This window comes from Aplidium turbinatum, chromosome 10, assembly GCF_918807975.1.
Source record: "Aplidium turbinatum chromosome 10, kaAplTurb1.1, whole genome shotgun sequence".
Taxonomy (NCBI): Eukaryota; Metazoa; Chordata; class Ascidiacea; order Aplousobranchia; family Polyclinidae; genus Aplidium; species Aplidium turbinatum.
This window is the reverse complement of record NC_137481.1, coordinates 11,848,367-11,865,811: the sequence shown is the minus strand read 5'-3', so window position 1 is coordinate 11,865,811 and position 17,445 is coordinate 11,848,367. Positions and strand designations below refer to the sequence as shown.

The 17,445-nt window shown below is 37.1% G+C and overlaps 1 protein-coding gene across 1 annotated transcript; it reads right to left on the bottom strand.

Moving 5' to 3' along the window:
• Nucleotides 1-2: 2 nt before the first annotated feature.
• LOC145778260 (protein arginine N-methyltransferase 5-like) lies at nt 3-2,780 on the bottom strand. Its single transcript, XM_082589717.1, has one exon. The coding sequence runs from the start codon at nt 2,760-2,762 to the stop codon at nt 837-839; it is 1,926 nt and encodes a 641-aa protein (XP_082445843.1). The 5' UTR covers nt 2,763-2,780; the 3' UTR covers nt 3-836.
• Nucleotides 2,781-17,445: the final 14,665 nt, after the last annotated feature.

Below are 17,445 nucleotides of genomic sequence, written 5' to 3'. Positions count from 1 at the left end.
ACATCTTTGCGGGCCGCATAATTTTTCTTCGCGGGCCGCACGTTGCACACCCCTGTTCTACAGCAATCAGTAAAATTCAATTGAATCAAATAATTTTTAGTTGAATACATAGAGTCTCCTACAAGTCAGAAGTTGTGAACTGAGCAAATGACAACTGAGCTAGCAACATTTCAGCAAGTGGCTGAAGTTAGCACGTCACAAGTCAGTAAAATCAGTTTAGCAAGCGATGACCAAGCAAGTTAGAACTGCGAAAGTAAATCTCATTTGCTGACGTGGCAGTGGCTGAAATGTACTTGCTGAGTTGTCGCATGCCGAGTGGCAGTTCATGGTTAGCTTTAATGGATAGGCTGCAAAAATATTTTACATTACATTTACTAATTTTACGAGGGTCAACTGCAGCCTTGCAGTCTATTAGGACAAGCGGCCACTGCCAAGTAGTCTGACGATCGAATAGATAGTGCTATGGAGAGCTAATGAAACACATTTTGGTGTGAAACACACTCAGCTTTCAGCGACGTACTTGGCACAAAAGTGGAAAACTCTGTGTCACCAATACTGCAGTGTGATTTCGCCACTGCATAAGGTCACGGATGATAACGAATGGCCAGATTTTTTTGCTTTTAATCATTTAAAAGTTTATATTGCGTTAGATACGTGTGAAGGCATTTAAGAGTTATAGTAAGCTACTACATGACGTGGGGTAAAATATTTTTTTCAAAAAGGCGATGTTGCGCCATCAGTAATGCCATACAAACAGAGATGAAAACTGACACCAAACACAATGAGACTTGTAATGCGATGGACAATCAAACACAAAAGCAGTGGTCACTATTCTATCATAGTCCAATTGTGTATGATCTTCCTGATGGATTGTGAATAGCAGACATATAGGGCTTGGTAACAGCCCATTCATACCAGACCTTCTGCTTTGTGCATTGGCGCCAAATTTTCACAGTTACGTTACATCCCTGAGTGACATGAATTGGGTTTCGTAGAGGAAAGAAAATTGGAAACCAACTAAACATTCCTGGAGAGTGAGATTCTGGTACTATGCTGATAAAAACATCATCATAAAGTGTGCAGTAAAAATAACCGGCAAAACCGTGAAGTAAACTATCACATGGCATTTGAAAGGTTAACTCTATACTACGGGAATTTTTTAAATGTGCATCCTTCAACAGCGGTTTTTCTTTATCATTGTCTTGTTTTTGATTGGAAAAACTGGGATGAGTAAAAGTGAAGACAGGCTTAGCTTTTGCTAGTTCATGGTAATTATGAATACGAACCACATATGGTGTTTCAAATGCAGTTTCTTTAGGTTTATCGCAGTCAATTCCACTGGCCGATGTGACTTCATTGAATAGTTTTTGAGAGGAGGCAGGAGACATATAACTGGTGTAGGAGGAAGGTATGCTGATGGCATCATGCTTGAGAAACCTTTCAGCACCATCCAAGCATTCTGGAGAAAGTTCGTTATCTCCAAAAGACCCTAAAAGCTCTGAAACAATAATGTCTGCCAACTCTGGTGGTGACCAAACTCTCATATCACATGACACAACAGTCACATCATCTTCTTTCCATTCTGTGCGTTTCAGCAGATTAAGTGTTATTGCAGCGTTGGCATTCTTTTCAACAGCATAACATTTGATCTTTCTGCTAACTTTATTTGAAGCTTGCAAAGCTGCTCGGACTAGAGGACCTCTTCCAGCACCCAAAACCATTAACACAACAGGATTTTTCTTTGATTCTTCAACAGAGATGCGTTTGGTAAGACACTTGCTAATGGCTTCTTCATACTTGGCATACTTCACAGGATCTTTTTCAAAAACTTCATATGTTGCAGATTCTAAATTATCCATAAGAGGTTGCAATGGAGACTGCAAGTAATCCTCATAGCCTTTGGAAAACATTTCATACTGATCAGGAGGTGGGCGATTCTCATAAAGATGAGTAATATATTGCTGGTAAACACGCATTCCATAATTGTGACTGTTGCTGCCAGTAATGATAATCTGACAGTTTAATCTAAACAACTGCATCATAAGATACTGATGAGCTCTTGATAAAACTGGGAAACCTTTTTTGTTGACAAGAAAAATTGAAGTTGGTAAAATAACTGCCCGTACAGGTTCACCTAACCATTGTTTTAGATAAATACTGTCAGGCAAGTTGGCTGTAATTTCTAAAACAACACCAACACGGCTATGTTCATTACAAAGACAACGAAACTTGTTCCACCAATTCCATGTACAGCATTCTGCTGCTTCTTCTGGAGTGCTATTGCACTCTTCTTTTGAAGTAGTTAAAGGCACAGTAACCCACATACTCATGCTATGATGACTTGTTAGTAAATGAGAGTACACCAATTTTGCAAGGTTTTCACATTTTTCAGTTTGCACAGAAATTAAGATTGCTGGTAAACTCAAGTAAGCTGCAAAATTCAGTTCCTCAATTGCAGCTTCTTGAGCTTTAGCCTTTTCAAAGTCATTTTCATCCTCTAATAATAACCATTGTGACAATTTTCCAACAACTACAGTACTCCATTCTTGGCTTTTCAGCATGAATTCAGGTTTTGATGCATCTCCCAGCCGGTGCCCAGGTTCACACTTGATAAGTGAGGTCATCTGGGATGGGTCAACCACATTTATACAAGCGAAATCATAACCCTCACCACAAGCACTTTCTATTGCACATTCCACATCTGCTTCAAAGCCAAGATCCAATCCACAGGATGCCCGAAGTTTTTTTGAAGTTGCAGTCATTATTTTAATGAATAACAAATGTTTCAGTAAAAGAAGAGTTTAATCTGTAAAAACAATAAATGCTATTAATATATACTAAAAAAAAAGTGTTCAATTCCAAGCAAAAATACCAAGCAGAACAAATTACATCAAATTCAGTTACTAGCCTAGTAGCCTACACTCTAAAAACCTCCTATTTGAATAAGGAGTTTCTAATGATCCTGAATAAGGGTGAAACAGACTGTAGAGATTTTTAGAGAGTAGTAACTGACATTGATGTAATCTTTAAAGACAATTAATGAAAAAACTTAACCTCAAATCACTGCATAGCTCATGATTTCACTTTTAAAAAATGACAAACCAGCCCTGTTACCAGCATTGCCAGATGCTCTTCACATTTCCGGAACAAATGCAAAGATCTAGTTCAATATCTGCATGGTAACAGAACAGAAGCACGAAAGCTCAAAACTACACAACAGTTAAATGTTTCAATTAATAAACCATCAAATTATATCAGCAAGCTTGACTGAATATCAAGCGTAGCAGATTGACCTCCAGTCAAGTTTGAAGCAAACACTGGCAAGGCCAGTGTATATAAGTTGCCATGAATGAAACCAAAGCAATTAGAGCTCTAAGTAACTCACACAACATGCTCGCAATATAACTGGTATTTTCTTTGCATTTTCCTACAAAACTTGCAGATTATACAAGTAATATAAATATATGTTCAATTAAAAAATGTGTGAATAAGACTTCCAGTAAAGTTTCTCACACAGCAGCAAAAACCTGGACTAAGAAACTGTATCAGATGTTTAATGGTCTCAGAGACTGATACAAATAATATAGTGTAATACATAGGCCTATAAATTCTATTTGAATAAGGACCTTCTGATGATCCCTCTTTTAAGGTGAAACAGGCTGTAGTATATAACTCAAAAATAGTTACATGGCATGTTTCCAAACACTGATGTGGTAAGTTCGTCTCAAGCAGTTAGTTCAATATGTCACCTTCAAGCGATAAATAATGATTATTGTTGTTGGTGATTGGTGTATGATCGCTTACAAGTATTCTACTGTATTTGCATGTAGCCTATTTCATAATGTGATTAATGTTTGTTGTCAATTTGTAACAGGCTTATGGGTATTTGGACAAAAAAAATTGATACAAAATTTGTTTTGAATTAAATTCTTTGTGAAGAATAGGCTATTATTTCTACAGACAAAAATTTGCTTCAAAAAACTGTGGTGCCGTATAGGGTTAGGCTACTCTATGGCATTTCAACTGTCAAAAAAAACACACAATCTCAAACTACTCTTTTCGATTGGTCTGAAACTTGCCAACTTGGCAGCAATGAAGCTTGTAATTGAAAACAATCTAAACCTTTATCTCACCCTGACTAATATTCCACACTCCACAAGAAATAGCAGTTTACAATTTCTTAATATAGTTTGCAAAATTAGTATCATTAAATGTTTATTTCAGACCTTGCAATCTACAGTATATTAAGTGAAAAGAACAAATCAACGAATTCACTTGCATGCAACATGCACTATACGGTAACGGTAAGTATCTCAATAATCCTTAATCAATCTCAATAATAATCTGATGAATTAAGAGCTACTATTGAGTTGAAAATTTGGTAAGAAAACTGTTTTTGAAGTTAGTTTTAAAAAGTTTTCAGTTATTTGGGGTTATTTCTATTTTGACCTTTTGATAATGTGGAACAATCAATCGGTTTATTTATCATACCGTATCGATTATGATATTTTGAAGGGTGCAAGTTATAACTTAGGAAATTTTTTTTAAAATGTGTAAAAATCAAAGAGGTAAGTTTTTTTTGAAGAAGAAGAAGATACAAGAGAGTCTAAAATCTGAAGCTCCATAACAATTTGTCCAAACGTTGAAGCTCAGGGAGTGTTAAAAATACTTAAAATGAAGTTTTTTGCTTAGTCCTACAATTTCTGTGAAATTCTACATGTTAAAAAGGAACTTTGTTTTGTATCCATCTTATTTCTTTAACAAATTCTCTTATTTCCTCATTTTGATCAATACCGCATTGGTTTTCTCATAATCTCATTGACTCATTCCTCACAAGTTGAAGTTTTTAAAACTCACGTGTTTTAGGACAAGAGTTGCCAGACGCTTCAAAAGGAATGTTGCTAGATGTCGTCAAATGAATTTTTTCACAACTGCCTTACAAATTCAAGGTTGTGAATCTTGACGGGTTTGTAGTCAAATTTTTGTTCCCAAGCACTCTAAAAAACTTCACCAACTTTTTTTCAAATTTATGGAAAGATATTTTTATCTGGCAACACTGAAGTAATTTTTTTTTTTATCCCCACGCAGAAAGGATTGAGTTTAGCCATGGATTAGCTTGCAGTGGAGTCGGAGAGTAGCTGGAATTTGCCTGATTTTCAAAAAATGGAGTTTAAACTCATTGTCTTGCTTTGGTATCATACACGTTATAACGTCATCGTTTTGTCGCTTCTACCTTTTTCTAGACCTCTGCTATATTTGTCATATATTGTTTTTTCGCTGTGATGGTCAGAAAAATAACAAACTGAACTGAACACCAAACGAAACTACTACTAGGCTACCGTACTCTACTAGTGCCGAATAGTTATGATTGTAGAAAAAATATCCCCACAATTTTCGACCAAGCGGTAATGCTAATAAGTGTGTAATGCTAATAATTGACCAAGATTTTCGCACCCCTTAGCTATTGTTAACTTGTAATTCGATTTTGGAGTGGAGCTGATTCGCAGTCTAAAGTGATGAGATTTTTCGGAGCCGGGTTGGAGCATTTATGGTTGGAGTGGCGTCTGGTTTCATCGAGTAGGAGTGGAGTCAAAGTGTCAAAAATTACACTTCGCTCAACACAGCCAGAGGAGCAGAGGTGTTCAGGATCTGGACCAAATTTTTCTAATTAAAGACAAAATTCCGCTAAACTCCTATAAGCCTGTTTTAAAATCAAATGACATGTCTACTCAATTTCTCAGCATTGCGTAACAATGTAAAACAATCCAGTCAATCATTAAAAATATCGTAATCATAATGAACACTCAGACAGCCATTTCATCTGGTTATGATCGTTACCAGGTCGGGTACTTATTTGGTAAAGATCCGTACTAGTAGAAACACTTCCAACAGTTGCCAAGGAATTAGTGATGTGATGGGGTATCAGTCAAAAACTACTGTAGTTGACTTTTCTTAATGTAATTTGTTTTCCCCATGTCTGTCTGTTTGTACCGACTGCTGTCTCGTATTTGTCACCAGCCAATATTTTGCAGTGCAGTCCAATGTTCTCATAATTCTGCTGTTTAGCTTACTTTCAAGTTTTAATATTATTACCATTGAATCTGGCAGCACTCGCCAAGGATGACTGATTTCGCCTATAAAACAGACTGGTGTGGTAATCTTCTTCCTTTTTCAATCAACACACCTTTGATGGAATGACGTGACGTTTCTGAATCCGCCTTGATCGCTTCACACGTGGCGTAATACAAGATGTACTTCCTGATCTCAACAATCTAGTATCGTTGTCAGCCACCCTTAGTCAGAAGCATTCAACCGGCAATCCTAGGAACGTTACATGTTTTCCACACCATTGCTTTTAATCGCTGCGTGTTTCTTGATGCTTATAGTCAGTTAGTTAGTTATACCTTCAAAAAGTTGAAATTTAGTGCATTTTTATAAATATCTGTAGATTCCCGATGAGGGCTTAAGTTAAGCCGAAAATTTGACTGTTAAATTATTTGTAAATAGCCTATGTAAAATATATTGTTATAATGCTCAACCCTGTTGTATTGTTATGCAGAATATGCTTATCGGAAGTGCAGTAACAGTCATAACAATGATGAATTAATAAACCTTTCCCGCAGCCACCCAATGAAGCGTGACGTGGAAAACAAAGCACTCCACTAGGTAAGTTTATAGTGGGTGAAGCACAGTGTTTGAACATTTTGGTTGTTGTTTTGATCAAACAATCACGCATTTTAGTTGTAGGCCTAGGCTACGGTACATTTTGTACTAATGCTACTTCATTGACTGGGTAGGCCTATTAGGCTACTGAGATCGTAGGCCGAACTTCCCTAGCACATCGTGCAGCCGGCACAGTCTACTCAACTGTATCGGGCCACTGAACGAAAAGTAGAAATCACTCCCTGCTTAGAATCACTCCCTGGGTCAATCCAGGTCTCTAGCCACTTAATGTCTGTGTTTAGTTCAGTTTCTTTTGCTATAATGGAACTAATATATTAATGTAGAATTAAACAGCATTTGTATTTTTGCAATTGTTACTTTCTGCCGAAATAGAAACAATCTCATCATAAGTTAGTAACACATACGCTTTCATTTTAAATTTGACTTCAGAGCAAATGGATCCATCAAATACCATACTTTTTAGCTAGGCTACTACATGTATTTAAAGTAGCCTATCAGCCCATTAACTGTTGTCTAAATTTTTAGTAAACTTTTTAACATTGTAAAATTCTGATTAACTACAACTTATAGTACGGTAGCCTAATGCAGGAGTTGCATAGTTGAGTGGTGAGAACGTTTGCGCGACGTCCGTAAAAGACGTCTGTTCGACACTGTAGCCTACACTACGAGCCTACGGTAGGTTACTCTATATCAGGGGTGGGGAACCGTTTTAGTATTGCGGGCCACATAAAATGAGAAATAACATAGCCGTCCACTAAAAATTTCGAAGTTTTATTTACAGATAAAAAATGCAGCGAAGTAGACAATGATTTATTTCACTTTCACAGTTAGTGCTGAAAGTTTTTATTTTTGGTGAGTCGTGTGATGTCTGCTGACCAGTGTTGTACGCGTCATTGAAATAATTTGACGGCGTCAGCGTCAGCGCAAATTGCCTAAAAACTTTACGGCGTGAAAGACTGCGTAAGCTCTTGAAGAAATTGACGGCGTCAGCGCTAATTTCTAGCGCTATTTTTTGCCAGCGTCTCATAAAACGGAAATATTTCAACCAAGTTCAGACTAACAAAAGCTGTAAATAAAGAGCAGATATTATGTTTTGAGACTGTATTGTAATTAGCTGCTCAGCCTATTAGTTATTTCCTTGCAGAAAAACAAGCTTTTCAAAACGTTTGTCTGACAATCTGCTGCGTTTGGGACGCATATTCAGGGGCGCCGGAGCGATTTTTGAGTGGAGGGCAAGAGTATGAAAAAATGGCACTTTTGTTGCTGAAAGGCTAATTTGTTTTTAAGTTTTAAGATAAGATATAGCGATAATGCTCATCTATCAGCTCATTATCGAGTAATGATACAAGTGTCCGCTATACAAACAACAATGGCACGGAAGGGCATCATGCTATTTTATAATGATGTAATATAACTTACTGTGATGGAGAATTTTGTGTCGTGAATATTATTTTGAGGCAAAAATAGAACATTATAATTAGGCTAAAAGCGAATAGCATAAATTGTTATATTGCAAAGTGTGCAGTAGCTTACATGACCTTAAAAGGGCACCATTGCCCCCTCTTCCCTCCCCATCCACAGAAATTTGAGGACAGGTGGGCATCCGCTCCCCCCCACCCACTTCCGGCGCCCCTGCGCATATTGTCCTTTCCAAGTGAAAACATGCGTTTCACAGCAGCGCTTGGTTAGTATTGGTGTGTTGTATTTCAAAAACAAGTTGAAAACGTTTAGTCGGAAAAGTATCACTGTTCCAAGCATACTGTGATAGTTTAGCATGCATAAATCTTTTAACGAAGTCCACTGCACCAACATCGCTCTTTTCAGGGGCATAGAGTTCTTGAAATAAAGTATATTCAACCTCCACGATGCCATTCATCGATTTTTCGCTTTCTGTCTCTGATCCCTCGTTCTCAATACCGTACATGGGTGATCACCATTTGGCGAACTTCTTCCGCGTGTATTCCAGGAAGCCATTCCAACCAACGCCAAGGCCGGTAATTCGGATGAGTCGCGCTGGCCAGAATATATTGTGAAACTCTTATTGTGAAACGAGATTTTCCATGAAAACAAAAAATGACGCTTAGCGCTTGACGCTTAAAATCGGCAAAATAGTTGACGGCGCTATCACTTCCGTCAACTGAAAAATAAATTGACGGCGCTAGCCTCAGCGTAAACAAAAAGCTGACGCCGTCATATGACGCCGTCAAAGTTTTATTGCCGTTTTTATTGCATTTTTATTGCCGTAGCAAAATGGCCATTATGACGTTTGCGGCAGCATTTACCACGGCAATTGCGTGTGCCGCCGCTAATTTCGAGGACTGAGCTAGGGTTCTTTTTTATATTAACCTCTGGCAACCCTACGGGAAATGTCTATTCTATTGTTCCTTAATCCTTATCACCAAAACTGGTGATCTTGCCCTAAGTTGCCCATCTCTGGCCATAATCAAACTTCAGTATTGTAATGATGTATATTTTGAAGCTTTTCAGTCATGTCAGATTGCCTCCTTTATGTTTAGATGTACATAGTTCTTCTTCGTGTACCGTGCCTGTTCTAGGCTTAGGCATTCATGAATCGGGTAGTTCTTTCCATTTATTTCTTTGTTTAACTGTATTCAAATCAATCAATCAAATGTAATAAAGTATTAAAAATTTTGGCGGTTGTAACTTGAAGGTGATCCTTAAAGTTATTGAAGAAAGTGAGATGATATTTTCCACGAGCTCATTTTTCTTTGATTTTTCCACAAAAAGCAGTGTTTAACATTTCTTTTCTCACAACATGGCCAAAAAAGCTTGTCTGTTGCTTGATGATGTGCTTCAAGAGAGTTCTGGTTTGAGTTAGTACATATCATACATATATATGCCTTCATTTGTTTTATGGTTGTGGTATAGTATTTGTTGCATTCTTCAAGTAAACCACATTTCAGTGGCATTTAAATAGTTTTGTGTTTCTTTGCTTAACGTCCAGGATTCACATACATAAAGTAAAATAGGAAAGATATACCACATTAATAGCTACCGGTACTGGATCAAAATAACTGTATCTTTGTATTGAAGACAAAGTTTTAAAATAGCAGAGAGGTTTTGACAATGACAATAAAAGGTATGTATAATTGTATATGTATCTAATTGTTAGTTTGGTTTGGAATCTTTATCCTCGGACTGACAAAGCTTTGATAGGTTATTCCTGGTTGTTTTGCATACTTGTAGAGGCTTTTGACGCAAGGCCGATTACCCAGATTGACAGAGTGAAATTTCCGATTGTTGAAATGTTGTTACCGGGGAATTATTCCATCCATCACTTGCCACTGAATGGAGAGCAGTTCTTAACGTGCTTAACCTTCCATTTATTGATGTTTGGTATGTAGCTGATTACACATATGGTAATAGACTTCCTATCTTTTTAAGATGACAAAAAATATAATGATGTTTTATGCAACATGCATGGCACTTCCTTGTCTAGGCCTATTGGTGTAAAAATTTATTCAATGTAGTGTTGATAAAATTATAAAAAAATAGACAGACAATCGATAACAACTTAATAACATTGAATTGCATAATTCAAAATTAATACAGAAATGAAATAGATACATAATTTCGAACGTTTTCGGCAAAACTTTCTGCCCTCTTCAGGAAAATATCTTAATTCATCTAAACAAAACAGTTATTCGTGAAATGTTAATAATAAATGACTGAAATTCAATAAAACTGCACTGACCTGCGTACAAGCAACAACTGACGAACAAACACAAAAGGTGGTAGCAATCTGTCATAATTATGCGGGAGTGTGGTCATGAGACGAGATAGTGAGCGGACAACATAACATAAAATAAACGTAAGCTAATACAAATTCAACAAAAAAGATGCCCCTCCAGCGAATAATTGTTTGTTGAGCCTGGGGTTGTGCTGCTTTATTTGGAGTGCCTCATGAATTTTAGTTTCAAACTCCGATTGACAGTTGCGAATTATTTTGAATGAATCTAATGTAAATTTGATGTTGGAACAAATACTGCAGTCATAAATGTGGTCTTTGATTGCACTGTGCTTATTGATGTCTGTTAAATTTAGGTGTTCCGTTGCTCTTGTTACCAAGTGTCTTGTGGACATACCTATGTATGTCATGTTCGTGTCGCACGAACAAGTGAATTTGTAGACAATGTTGGAACGAAGAGACTGCGGAACGGGAGATTTCAGCGAAAAATATCTACTGATTTTAAAGGTTTTGTACAGAGGAACAATGTCGATATCAAATTTACACTTAAAGAGTTTAGATAGTTTTTTAGCATATACGAGAGATTCCTTTCCTAGGAAAGGTATGGATATAGAGTTTTGGAAATTTATGACGTCAGTATTCGGTGAAGATACTGAATTGAAACGTTGTAGAACCTTATCAAAAAACTGCCCGGGATATCCATTCGCACATAACATGGATTTAATTTTGGCGATTTCATTCATGTAGTGGTATTTGTCTGAGCAGATAGAACGAGCACGATTAAGCAAACCTAACACCAACCCAAATTTCCATTTCATAGGACACACTGCGTTGAAATTTAATAATAATCCAGTGTTACTAGGTTTTCTCCAAACCCATGTGTCAAAAGTACTTTCGTTAATCTTTAGTTCAACATCCAAGAATGGTATAGTTTCTCTAGCTTTTTCCACTGTGAATTTTATGTTTTTATGTTGGGAATTTAGCACATTTAGAAAAGTTGAGCACGAATCTTCATCATCAAAAACAGCAAAAATATCATCTACATACCTAAGATAAAGTTTCGGATGGAAATCTTTAGACTCTTCAAGAACTTTTGTTTCAATATGTGCGAGGAAAAAATTAGCAATGGTAGGGCCTAATGGAGACCCCATTGCTGCGCCATCGATTTGTTTGTATAAATTATTTTTTATAAATTATTTTATTGAAACAAAAGTTCTTGAAGAGTCTAAAGATTTCCATCCGAAACTTTATCTTAGGTATGTAGATGATATTTTTGCTGTTTTTGATGATGAAGATTCGTGCTCAACTTTTCTAAATGTGCTAAATTCCCAACATAAAAACATAAAATTCACAGTGGAAAAAGCTAGAGAAACTATACCATTCTTGGATGTTGAACTAAAGATTAACGAAAGTACTTTTGACACATGGGTTTGGCGAAAACCTAGTAACACTGGATTATTATTAAATTTCAACGCAGTGTGTCCTATGAAATGGAAATTTGGGTTGGTGTTAAGTTTGCTTAATCGTGCTCGTTCTATCTGCTCAGACAAATACCACTACATGAATGAAATCGCCAAAATTAAATCCATGTTATGTGCGAATGGATATCCCGGGCAGTTTTTTGATAAGGTTCTACAACGTTTCAATTCAGTATCTTCACCGAATACTGACGTCATAAATTTCCAAAACTCTATATCCATACCTTTCCTAGGAAAGGAATCTCTCGTATATGCTAAAAAACTATCTAAACTCTTTAAGTGTAAATTTGATATCGACATTGTTCCTCTGTACAAAACCTTTAAAATCAGTAGATATTTTTCGCTGAAATCTCCCGTTCCGCAGTCTCTTCGTTCCAACATTGTCTACAAATTCACTTGTTCGTGCGACACGAACATGACATACATAGGTATGTCCACAAGACACTTGGTAACAAGAGCAACGGAACACCTAAATTTAACAGACATCAATAAGCACAGTGCAATCAAAGACCACATTTATGACTGCAGTATTTGTTCCAACATCAAATTTACATTAGATTCATTCAAAATAATTCGCAACTGTCAATCGGAGTTTGAAACTAAAATTCATGAGGCACTCCAAATAAAGCAGCACAACCCCAGGCTCAACAAACAATTATTCGCTGGAGGGGCATCTTTTTTGTTGAATTTGTATTAGCTTACGTTTATTTTATGTTATGTTGTCCGCTCACTATCTCGTCTCATGACCACACTCCCGCATAATTATGACAGATTGCTACCACCTTTTGTGTTTGTTCGTCAGTTGTTGCTTGTACGCAGGTCAGTGCAGTTTTATTGAATTTCAGTCATTTATTATTAACATTTCACGAATAACTGTTTTGTTTAGATGAATTAAGATATTTTCCTGAAGAGGGCAGAAAGTTTTGCCGAAAACGTTCGAAATTATGTATCTATTTCATTTCTGTATTAATTTTGAATTATGCAATTCAATGTTATTAAGTTGTTATCGATTGTCTGTCTATGGTTTTTAAAAAGTACCTCTCTACCAAAGCTATATTATAAAAAAATGTTTTACATGCATGTATGACTTCTGAGAAACTTACACTACATATTTCTAACTTAAAATCTTTTTTTTCATGTTTTCTCCAATGCACACATATTAACATTGATGATCTTCAAAGCGTAAGTTTTAAAACAGATTTTTTAAATTTATGTTCCAGTAGCAAAGTTTTAGTCAAGTTTATGACATGACAGTTCAATTTTTCATGATTCTATGCCTGCTTGAATGCTTGATAATTTTTATTATTTCTGCAATAAGTGACAACTGGTTTTTGTTAATATTTTTTATTTATTTTTTTTAAACTAAGGCAGCATTTTAGTTGTCATGAAGATATTTGTAAGTCATTGTTGTTCAGTTTAAAATTTTTCAAATGAGTTGAGGGAACAAGAAAAAAAACCTTTATCACCTGTTACTTTAGGTTATTATATTTTATTATAGAGGCCATAAGGTATAGTTCTGTAAAACACAAATTTGCTTTTAATGTAAAAGTGATGTTTTTGAGACAGTTTTCTGTAAACTTAGATTGTAAATATCCTTCCATTTGACGTCAGTCGGTAGGATATGCAGATTCCAGAATAAGATATTTAATTTACAAACCAAGCAAGGAATGTGACTCTTTTGTTCAACAAAATACATTTTTTTGTTTGTTAATTCCAGGTATTGTTCCATTTATTTTCAAATGACTAGGTAGGCTATGTTATGATACTGTTGTGAATAAGTCAGTATAATTATGCAGTGTTCCCACATTGGAAAGTTTGGCCTGCGCGGGGGATAAATCCCCCGCGCACTTCAAATTCCAGCCGCGGTTTCAGCCGCGCAATTCACAAAAAATTACAAGCGCAGTCGCGCAAAATCGCTCAGGCCAGCCGCGAGACTGCAACTAAATAATGGCAACAATGGTGCTCCATTGCTCGTGTAAAATCCGCTTTAATGTCAATATGACGTCACAAAACGGACGCAACTATTATTGGGAGGGTGAAAAAAAGGAATGTAAAAAGCGGCGGAATGGAGGTGATAAGGCGGAATGAATATGGTTTTTTGACAATTTTACTATTTTTTCACAATAAAAACATTACACCAACGTCGAGTGTTCGATATAAGGCCCTAGGATAACTTAAAGCTTATCAATTTGCATCAACTCAACTAAAAATTTATCTAATTAAAGTTTAACATCAAAAATATGAAACCTTTGCCACTATGTGCTGTAGCTTTCTCATACTGCTCGGATTTTAGCAATTTTGCCATCGTTGGAAAGCACGATCGTAGGCCTACATCTACCTGAATCAATTGGCTACAAACCCAAAACAAGTAGGCTACTATCTTTATTTTGTGATAACTTAAACTTCACCAACTTGTACCAATTCTCAGCAATTTAATTTTTACAATAAAACTATTATTTCTTTCCAAGCTAAAACAATATGTCTTGCTTTATGCACCTGAAAAGTTTCAAGTTTATGTCTCATCTATAAAACGGGCAATCGTCGTTCAAACTTAATCGCCTGGAGAAGCTTTTTTACAATGCATTGTAAAGGCGAATCGATCATTCATCAGTAGCCTCTAAGCCACCCCTGTTTGATTCAGTAACAAGACTTTACATTGCCTAGTTTTGATCGGAAAGAAGAGAAAGGTTACTCAGCCTGCTAAACTCTAAGTTATGACAACAGTGAAGAGAGGGGCGTTCTTCCCGGCTATCAGCACAAGGCTGAGCACTCGCTAGCACAGCGAGCAGCTGCGATTCGCTAACCATAACGGTGTAGCTTTCGCTGTGCTAGCGAGTGCTCAGCCTTGTGCTGATAGCCGGGAAGAACGCCCCTCTCTTCACATGTCCTCTGCCCTGGCGCCTGCTGGTTTTGTTGGCTCTTTCTTTGTTTCCACAAAGATAAGAGTTAAACTGACTGGTAAAGCGGTGGTCGAATATCATTGTGCCCCCGCGACCTAAGCTGGTGGACTTACCCCTCCGGGTGCATCGTCACCCCTAAATCACGCCACTCCCCGCCAGGGTGACCAATTTGGCTTTTTTGAAGCCAGATTTTGAGAATCTGGCTGTTTTTCAACTCCCTTGGCTTATTTTTTTTAAATAAAAAAAGCCAGAAAAATTAGGCTTTTTCTGGCTTTTTTTCATGTTTCATCGATTTTTTGTCAACTTAATAAAAAGCCAACATAATTTTGGCTTTTTTTGGCTTAATTTTATCTTTCCCGTTTTTTTTAGAAAAAAAATTCAGTCAGCGTCAATCGGAGCAGTAATTTCTAACTTATATTTGGTTGTAGTGTCCGACCGAATGTCGTTTTGAAGCCGAAACGAGAAAATTTTCTAGTTGCTTGTCTTTTCATTAACTATATTTCTGCGTTGTCGCTGAAGTCAAAGTTCGGTGGAACACTATTTGGTTGTGCAATTTTTATATGTGTATGTTTAATGAATACTAATTGGCTTTTTCTTGGCTGTTTCAGCTATTTTATACTGGCTTTTTCAGCTATTTTCTTCTGGCTTTTTTTAGGCTTTTTTTGTGACTAGGTCTGGCTTTTTTTGGTGAAGACAGGTTGGCAACCCTGCTCCCCGCCGCCGCGGGGTGTGGCAGGCCGGTTTTCTAAAGTCTTCGACCTGGCTATGTTTGTTTGTGCTCTCTCGCCGTGTCAATTATTTGTACCCGTGCGCTGTTGATGCAAATAAAACAGTTTAACACTAATGGTGTGATACTGACGAGTTTTCGCCTCATGGGCGAAACAAGGTGTCTATCGCTGTCAATTCTTGCTACAAATCGGCTGCCGAGAAACTTATGACAACAGTTTTGGGTCGAATTCTTTCAGGTAAAAATCCTCCTTGGTAATTGCTTAGCGGTTAAGTCCAGCGAACGCAGTTAGTACCGTAGCTATGACAATTGGTCAATATCTTGTTGTCCATACTAGGCTACTTGTTATTTGTAGACAATGGACTATGATATGTCAATAAACACCCTATTTAAAAGGAGTTTTAATTCCAGTGTTTTGTTGCTTCATCACACTGGTGCCGCGCCGGGACCGAGCTACTCTCGTGGCTGAAATTATACGCCACATTGCTCCCGGCACCGAAATCCATTCTGATGAATGGGGCGCATACTCGAATTTATCCAGTGAGTGTTTGTTTATCTTTCAGTTTTATCGCAAACATGCAATAAAGCAACGAATAAAGTCAGTAGGCTTGTGTTAGCCTACTGTCCCTGATAAATAGCCTAACAAGTGACTGCATTTAGTCATCTGATTGCAGCTCTCGACACGTAGGCTACCCACAACTTTGTTAGTGTGGGCCTACCGTATCTGATGGAAAGTATCTGATTTTGAAGAAGATTTTATGACAGCAACCAATCAGTAACCCAGCGATTGATACGGGTTTATGGGTATAAACGAATTATGCCAACACAATCATTTACTAGGCTATGCCAGTTTACAGATGAATGAAATGTTTTGTAGCCAACCTTTTAATTAAAAAAATTTCATACAGCACCTTATTTTGCATTTTTAGGTATTGGTTATCTGCATCAAACGGCAAATCACCGTTATCGGTACGTATCAGCCACAGGGGCTCACACCAATCACATAAAAAACCTGTGGCTGAACAGCAAGAGGGAGCTAAAAAGAATGGGGGGTACAAGCAGGGATATGATTCCTGGTTATTTGGACGAATTTATGTGGAGACACCAATTCGCACGGGAACAGTAGGATATTTTCCAGAAGTTATTCGAGCCAAAGCGGAATCATACCCGCTGCTATAGTAGGCTATCCCAAGCGCTCATATATTCAAAACAGTCTACACAAGAGCTACACAAATAGTCGTTGTTGGGGCTACCGAAACAGTCTTTTTTAGGGCTACTCAACAACAAAAAGAGTAGGCTAACTTACCGTAGTCCATGTTTTGTGATCACTTTAAAATTTAAAAACAATCAAGCTTCCAAATAGCCATAACAGACACATAGGCCTATGTTTCATTTTTTTGGGTAGGAAGGCTATGAGCTACCCTCCAAACAATCCCAATTCAAAGGGTTTAAATTGTGTTCCATGTTCTTTGAAATGGACGAGTAACGAAAACGGATAGCATCTTGCTCTTGTTTTAGATGTGAGATGTATCAGTGTTGTCCAAATACGAACGACGAATGCTCGCTTCACAGATAAGACATCAACATGAAATTTTGCAGGTGCATAAAGCAAGACATACTCTTTTAGTTTGCAACAAAATAATAATTTTATTGTAAAAATTAAATTACTGAAAATTGGTACAAGTTGGTGAAGTTTAAGTTATTACAAGACAAAGATAGTACTTGTTTTGGATTTGTAGCCAATTGAATCGTGTAGATGTATGATTGTGCTTTCCAACTATGGCAAAATTGATAAAATTCGAGAAGAAACGAGAAAACTACAGCAAGTTTAGTGGAAGCACTATATTTACCGATCACAGCAAACAGGGGGTGGCTTATACTGAATATAATGATCGATTCGCCTTTACAATGCATTGGAAAAAAGTGTTGCCGAGCGGCAACGTTTGA

Excerpts from the sequence above, each read along its gene's own strand:
- LOC145778260 (XM_082589717.1), bottom strand. The coding sequence starts at position 2,762 with ATGACTGCAACTTCAAAAAAACTTCGGGCATCCTGTGGATTGGATCTT.